Source organism: Calypte anna, chromosome 28, assembly GCF_003957555.1.
Source record: "Calypte anna isolate BGI_N300 chromosome 28, bCalAnn1_v1.p, whole genome shotgun sequence".
NCBI classification, from domain to species: Eukaryota; Metazoa; Chordata; class Aves; order Apodiformes; family Trochilidae; genus Calypte; species Calypte anna.
Window position 1 is genome coordinate 4,826,179 of NC_044273.1, and position 7,464 is coordinate 4,833,642.

General features: G+C 61.0%; 1 protein-coding gene across 2 annotated transcripts; it reads left to right on the forward strand.

The window, feature by feature from the left end:
- Nucleotides 1-1,056: 1,056 nt before the first annotated feature.
- Nucleotides 1,057-7,203, forward strand: MISP (mitotic spindle positioning). 2 transcript variants are annotated; one of them, XM_030466226.1, is made up of 5 exons: nucleotides 1,057-1,133; nucleotides 3,064-5,192; nucleotides 5,661-5,872; nucleotides 6,209-6,247; nucleotides 6,556-7,203. In XM_030466226.1, exons 2-5 carry the CDS (start codon nucleotides 3,152-3,154, stop codon nucleotides 6,640-6,642), a joined length of 2,379 nt encoding a protein of 792 aa, XP_030322086.1. In that variant the 5' UTR covers nucleotides 1,057-1,133; nucleotides 3,064-3,151; the 3' UTR covers nucleotides 6,643-7,203. The 2 variants fall into 2 exon arrangements, with proteins under 2 accessions (XP_030322086.1, XP_030322085.1); XM_030466225.1 differs by lacking the exon at nucleotides 1,057-1,133 and adding an exon at nucleotides 1,935-2,035.
- The last annotated feature ends 261 nt before the right edge of the window (nucleotides 7,204-7,464 follow it).

Genomic DNA, 7,464 nt, shown 5'->3' on the forward strand with positions numbered 1-7,464 from the left:
GCTCCGTGTACCTGCCCAAAACCACAGAGCCACCTGGTAACCACAGCGAAGCCACTGTCCCCACGCCAGCGAGCGCCAGAGCCGGCAGCCAGAGCGGGGCCTGGGGCACCAAGGGCCAGGTAGGGGGTAACCGGGACCCCGCGGGGCCAGCCGGGGTCTGGCACTGCCACCGGGCTGGGGCCACGGCAAGTGGCAGGGGGCTGGGAGGGGCTGTAGGGCAGGAGTGGGCTGCAGGGACACAGTGCTGTCACAGGAGGAGGACAGGGACCTCCTCCCCCACAGCATCACCCATGGCATGAGGTGGGACAGCTCTGGGTGCCAGTGGTGCTGCCCGCTCTGCCGGGTCCAGCAGCCATGGCCTGTGCCGGGCAGCACCAGGAGGTGCCCATGGCCACCATGGTGGTCACGGCAGAGCCAGGGCTGCCACAGCAGCTGCCCCCAGTCCGGCCTGTGCAAACACTGGATTATGGGGCAGCTGGGCTGGGAGAGGCCCTGTGGTGTAACCAGGAGCACGGGGACTGGCACGGCTGCTGCCTTAAGCCCCACAGGATCCTCAGTGGCACCACCATGTCCCTGGGGACAGGGGTTCTGCCCTGGGCTGCCTGGTGCAGACTTGGGGGGCTGGAAGGACATGGGGGGACAACTGGCTGTGCCCTCCTGGGCTGACCCCCATCCCTAGGGGAAGCTCCAGCATCTTCAGGGGTGGCCGTGCCCCTGTTTGGGTTCCAGTTGGGTGACAGGATGCCCTGGTGGGCAGAACTGGGGAAGAGCCAGGGGGCACTGGTGGATGTTCCAGCACGTTGGTGCATCAGCTCCTTGGCCCTTTGGTGCATCAGCACGTTGGGGGACGGGCACGTGCCGTGGGCCAGGGGCCAAGGGCAGCCCTCCCCCGTGGGAGCAGTGTGAGGGTGGTGCGGGGGGGTCGGGAATGGGCCATTGAACCGCAGCCAGCACTGAGCCCAGCGCAGTTCTTGGAATTCCCCGCAGGCTCCAGCTGAGCCCTTATCAGGGCCCTGCAGCCCTGCCTGCCCCACGGCCCCCACGCCCCACCACTGCCCGCCCCACCGCTCCCCAGCAGACACGGCTCAGCTGGGAGCCCCCAGGGGACCCCCACCCCGACAGCTCCCTGGACAGTAAGTGCTGCGCGGTTGGGGCTGGGGCGAGGGCTGATCTTCCCAAAGGCCCCGAGGGTCCAGAGCCCATGCGGGGTCTGGATGCGGCGAGGGAGGTGGTGGCTCTGTTGCTGGTGGTGACAGGCTGGAGGTGACAGGCTGGTGGCACTCCTGCAGCCGGTGCACACCTCGCACATTGGCGAGTCGGGGAGCACCTGTGGCTGTTTGCATGGGGGGATGGGTGCACTGCGGGGCCACTGGACCCCCCAGGATGGGGGGGACCCTGGAAAACTCCCTACCCCTTTCTCTGTGTGTGTGTGGGCCCAGCCAGGCTGGAGGATGCTGCCAACCACTGGCTCTGCACAGCAACTCCCCGCGGCGCTGGGCTGGGGGCAGCCCGGCACAGGGGGGTGAACCCACGACCCCTGCACTCCTGGAGTGTCAGGAAGCAAGGCCCCAGCCCAGCGGGATGGTTTTGGGTGCTGCTTTGGGGGTGGTTTTGGGTGCTGCTTTGGGAGGGGCCGTGCTGCGTAGCGTGGGGCCGTGAGCCCCGATAACAGCCCGGCTGGTTTCCCGGTTCCCGCTCCAGGGATCTCCAGAGAGGAACCTCTGACCCCTCCCAGCACGATAAGAGGGGTGGGCAGAGAGTTTTCACTGCCTGGGTCATCGGGGACTATAAAAGAGCAGGAATGAATTCCAGGTAGGAGCAGGAAGAGGTTACGGGAATTCGGCAGACGGGCAATGGGGCTGAACCACCCGGCTGGGCTGGGGGCTGGCATTGCCCAGGGACCACCCAGCTGCCCCCAATGAGCCCTAATTGCATCCAAAAAGCCACAGCTACCCCCAGTGAGCCCTAACTGTCCCCATCCCAGGAAAGGCTTTAACTTTCTCTGCAGTTGCAGTTTTGCCCCTGGAAGAAGGAGGTGAGCACAGGGGCTGTCACCAGGTGCCTGCAGGGATGGAGCCACATCGAGGGCACAGCCTTAGGGAGGGTTCTGCATCCAGGGGAACCTGACCCCAGGGTATCACCCAGGCCCTGGCTGCTCCAGCGTCTCTGTGGTCTCACTCCCGGTTTCTCCCACTCCCTGGAGTGGTGCCTGGTCCTGGGGCAGCCCTGACCTGGTGGGGCTCAGTGGGCCAGGAGCAGTGCTGGCAGAGTTGTGGCTGTGCCTCAGCAAACAGAAGGTTGAGGAGGTGCCTGTGGGCACACCCGGGGTTATGTCTGTCTGTCTGTCTGTCTCCAGGGCTGGGCTGGGGATGGTGTTTGTGCTGTGGGGGGAGATGCTGCCCCTCCCGGCCCCGGTGCTGCCATCCCACCCAGTTATGGCCCAGCTGGCACAGGAGACTGGGGAGGTTCATTCCCGCTTTGCATCACACAGGGGTTAAAGTCCTCTCCTTTTTATGGGACATGAAACCACATTTATGGTCCCTGTTGTTTCAATAGCTTGGCTGTTTGGAGCCTCTTTCCCATAAACCTGCAAGGAGTAATTCCAGGCAGAGCTGGGCCTGGAGCTGCCACCGCCTCTCCCTGCCCTGAGGTGGTGGCCCTGGTGGCCAGGGACCCCTCCTGGTGGTCCCAGTGTGTGGTGAAGCATGAGAGTGGCTGTTCTGGGGCACTGCCCTCAGCAGTGTGGGTGATGCTGGTAGCCAGTAGCAGGCTGGGCTTTGCTTTAGGCTCAGGACACAATGGGGCTGGGATGGAGGTGGAACGGGGGCACTGGCTTCAGGGCAGCTCCTGTTGGGAGTGGTGCTTGGTACTCTGACTGCTTCAGCCCCACAACCTGGTGGGTTTTGGGAGTGAATGGCACAGCTGGTTGGTGTTAGTGTCTGTCCCTGGGGGCCGGGGCCCTTCTTGGTCACTGGCCAAGCAAGGACAGTTGTGCCAAGTTAGGACAGGAGCTGCACATCCCAGCCCTGCTCCTGCTCCTAACAACTGCTCTCCCTCCTGCAGAGCCAGCCAGGTTCTGCCACAGGTGAGCCGGAGCCTGAGCACAAACCCAAGCAACGTCACCAGGCCAAGTGCTGACTCTTCCCTGGACATGGACAGGGTCACCAGGCACCTGGTCTTCCAGCTCCCACAGACCTCACACAGGCACGACTACCACGACGCTCAGCAGGGCAGCTCGCTGGCAGAGAAGAGGGCTGACAGTGATGAGGATGTGTTTGGCTTGGCTCAACACAGCAGCCAGAGAGTGGAATATGGCTATGGATGGAGAACGAGGTCGAAGTCACCCTCTTCTTTCCCCAGTGGTGGAAAAGATATCTGGACCCCATCCCCAGACAGAGAGTCCAAGCTGGAGGTGGTGAGGTCAGGAAGTCTGTATGACCTCAGGGCTTACAAAGGTGAGAGGAAACCCTCGAAGCTGTATGATGAGGATGAGGAGGAACAATACAGAGTCCCTCCACCACACATCTCACCAGAGAAAGCCAGGGAGCTGGAGGATGAGAGAAGGGAGGTCATCCGGAGCCAGGCGATGAGGAAGAGCTCCACCATAGCGGAGCGGTGGAGCTCCATGGATGAGCTCAGCTCCATAAACACCAGCAGAGGCAGCCCGGGAGAGAGCAGAACGAGCAGCTTCTCCACCAGCTTCGCAGTATCCTTTGACAAACCTTCCTCGGGGGGTGCAGTGACACCAGTTGACCCTGAAAATATTGACACGGAGCAGATCAACTTCTCAGCTGCTCGGCAGCAGTTCCTGATGCTGGAGAAGACCAACCCGGGCTCTTTTTTCAGCCCAGAACAACAGGTCGTGTCTCCAAAGCCAGAGTCGATGACAAAAGTCTCTCAGCAAGGGTGGCATAGTCCTGAGATGACCACGAAGGCTGTGAGAGGTTACGGTAGTGCCGGTGCATCCAGCCAGGGCAGGACGGACAAGAGCGTTTACCAGGTTTATAACGTGTCCTACAAGATGCCTGTGAAGGAGATTTATGCTCACAGAAGGGCAGATACGGAAAGATCATATCCCACTGGGAAAACGTTCAGCTTGACTAAAGCATCTTCCAGAGAGGACCTGGACTCTGGCTTGGGTGAGATGTACAATGAAGTCAGCGCAGGCTATGCCAGTGATGGAAGCACATCTAACGAGCTCCTCAATGGCCTCGTGGAGCTGAGGACCAGCAGCAATGGCCTGGGCAAGGATACAAAGGTCAGCAATGAGACTCCCATCGAGCGGGAGATCCGCATGGCGATGGAGAGGGAGGAGAACCTCTGGAAAGAGAGAGGGATCCAGCGGCTGACCTCCAGCAGCGAGCTGGTGGAGATCCAGACCAAGCCTCTGCTCTCCATGCACACCTCTCCCGGCCCGGGCAGGAAAGGAACGGACAAAGGCCGCGCTTCCCTTTACGTCCAGAGGGAAATAGAGCAGGAAACCAAGCGCGAGGAAGATCTGAAGAGGCAAGGGAGGCTGCTGGGGACCTACGACAAGGGGACACAGCAGGAGCTGGACGAGCGCCGGAGGGTGTTTGAGCGGGAGGAGCCTCCCCCCCAGAAAACCCCCCCTGTGAGGAAGGCAGATGAGCGGAGGAGCTGGGTCCATGACTTCGTGACGGAGCCCGTGAACCACAGCCCCCACCCCACAGAAGACACCAGGGGTGGGACGACCCTTTCCACCTACACCAGCACCAGCACCTTCCAGCTGCCCACCCCACGCTCCGCCACCAGCAAGAGCCAAGACCAGAGCCGGGTGTCCCAGCGCGTTTCCGTCAGCGCCAGCAAATGGGGGAGTGAAGATCCCTGGGGGGGGACGAGGCTTCCCGGCTCCACCCCGAGCCCCGACCACTCGGCTGTCGTGCCCAAAGAGTACTTCTCCTTGCCCTTCTGGAAGCCCAAAGTCTCTTTCGTCGACGAGATGGGGACGCAGAGCCCTCTGAGGAGGGAGGATGGCCGGGAGGAGCAGTACAAGCTGAGGACCTGGAAGGCCCAGACGTCGTCGCTGATCGAGGAGGAGATCCGGAGCGACCTGCAGAGGGAAGAGGAGCTGCAGGAGCAGAGGCGCCGGCAGCGGCAGCTGATGGACGGCAGCTCCCTGGTCAGCTCTGATGGCGTTCCCCAGGAGGGCTCCCGCTCCCGACACAGCTCTGGTAAGGACGGGAGGACGGTGGGCTGGGCCAGGGGTCAGTCCCGGGGCCATCGCTCCTGCCCTCCTGTTGCTGGTGGCTCTGGGTCTCAGGAGGAGACATCAGAGGGCACAGAGGTGGCACTGTGGGGTGCCTGTCCCCAAGGACCATCCAGCTCAGGCAGCTGGGTGCTGCTCCCACCTATGGGAACTGCCCAGAGAGCAGCACAGCTTCTGATCAGATTTTGGTGATTTTGTGTCACATTACTGCAGAAAGCTGTGCTGGAAGGGTCTAGAAATGCCCAGCTCGTGGGTTTCCCTCCCATTGCTCCTGACAATCCCTGGCTGACCCAGACATAGGGTCCCAGCACCACCAAATCCTCTGACCCTGCAGGTGTGGGGCAGGAGCCTTGCTCTCCTGTGGGCACCCACCCCTGGGAGCAGCCCTGGTGTCCCTCACCCCCCTCACCCCCTGACCCTCTTTCTCTTGAAGCTTCCTCAGGTGCCAGTGGCAGCTACTCGGTGTCCAGGTCTCCAGATTCCACTCCTGCCCCTCAGCGGGCAGGGGTCCTGGGGCTGATGTCGTCCTTCACCCCGCTGCGAGTGGGTGGTCCCTCCCCGGGCAGCACCGAGACCCTCACCCCCAACTCTGCACGTTCCAGTCCCTTCGAGGAGCAGAGGAAGAGGGTGAAGGAGGACGGAAAGGTGACTGTGCTGGGGATAATGGAGCCTAGGAGAGGAGGTGGCTGGAGGGGGCTGTGCACTGCTCCCACCCAGAGCTGGAGGTCCAGTCGCTGGGCTTGATGGGAGACCTGGAGTGGAGGCTCCAGCAAGGGCCCTGCTGCTGGGTGGGCCTAGAGAGGAGCTGCAGCTTCCTCCTGGAAGAGGGGTCCTGGCCCAAACTGCAGGGAGGGCAGGACTGCATGCACTGTCTCCTCACTGTCTGGCAGCCTGAACCCCCCATTCCCCAATCCAGCTGCCTCTGGCTATTTCCCTGTGAAGTTGCCAATGTCTGAAGCCTTTTCTCTCCCATTCCCACAGTATGCTGGCATTGAACCCATTGACAAGATCAACACGGAGGTAAAGGTTTGGGAACTTGGGAGCTCTGCTTGCACTGCCCTGACTTTGCTCCCTGCTGGGGGGCTGAGGGGATGGGTGGGGGTCTGGGCTCCTGCAGGGTCATGGGCATGGTGGGGGTGAGTGTTGTGTTGGGCAGCAGGTGCTGTGGGTGCTGCCAGGTGGATTTAACCCCAAAATAGCAGGGGAGGGTGCAGGGGTGTGTGGATGGATGACACAGCTTCTGTCTGGGTGGGCAAGTGGTGCAAGAAAAGGATTGTTTCTGCAAATATCATCTTTCTAAGAAGCTGCTGTGCCTCGGGTGTGCTTAGGTTGTGGAAAGCACCAGAGTGATTCGCCACAAGAGCACCATGGCCCAGCGCTGGGAGGCCGGGCAGTACGTCAGGGATGAGGACTGAGGAGGATGGGGCCACTGGGCTTGGGGATGTCCTTGTCCTCTTTGGGACCGACTGACACACGACCCGAGTACCAGGCCAGTTCAGCTCCTGGTACCAGTTACTAGCAGAATCAGACTCATAAACTGCAAATCACACCTGATTTTAATGTAATAGATGATCCTTCCCATGCAGCAGGTGAGCTCAGTCCTTCCCCCTCCCTGCCAGCTGAGGGAATCCTTTTTTTGTCTTAAGAGTTGGGAAAAATTTGGATCACTTTCAATCACTTCTGTGAGGAGAGAGCTAGATGAAATCATACGGTAATTTCACTGCTTTCCCATTGGAAGCTGTGTCTCTGGCTTACAAAAAGCTATTTTATTTCTAAGTGGTTTTAGGTTTCTAAGTTCCACAACCTCAGGCACAGCCTGGGAGGGAGCCTGGGCTGGGATCAGCATCAGCACCAAGCCAGGAAATCAACGTTTCTGCTTAACTCCTGTGGCCTGCAGAGATGCAGCAATGGGACATATATTATGTATAAATGCTGTTTATTTTGCTAATTTATTAAAGAGTCTTTGCTCTCCCACCGAGCTGCCTGGTCCGTTTTGTCTCTGTGCTCACTCGGGTTTGCAGCAGGAGTTTCAGGTGAGCCCTAGAGCTCATCTCCGGGGCCAACCCCTGGGGGGACGGACGGAACGGAATGGAATGGTTGCGGCTCCCGGGGATGCTCCTGCGGCCGGGGGCAGCAGGGGAAGCACCGGCCCCGTTGTCCCCCCCACCCCCCCCGCTGTCGCTAGGTGGCTCCCGGCGAGCGCACAGCAGCGGGGCCAGCAGCACCGGGATGATGGC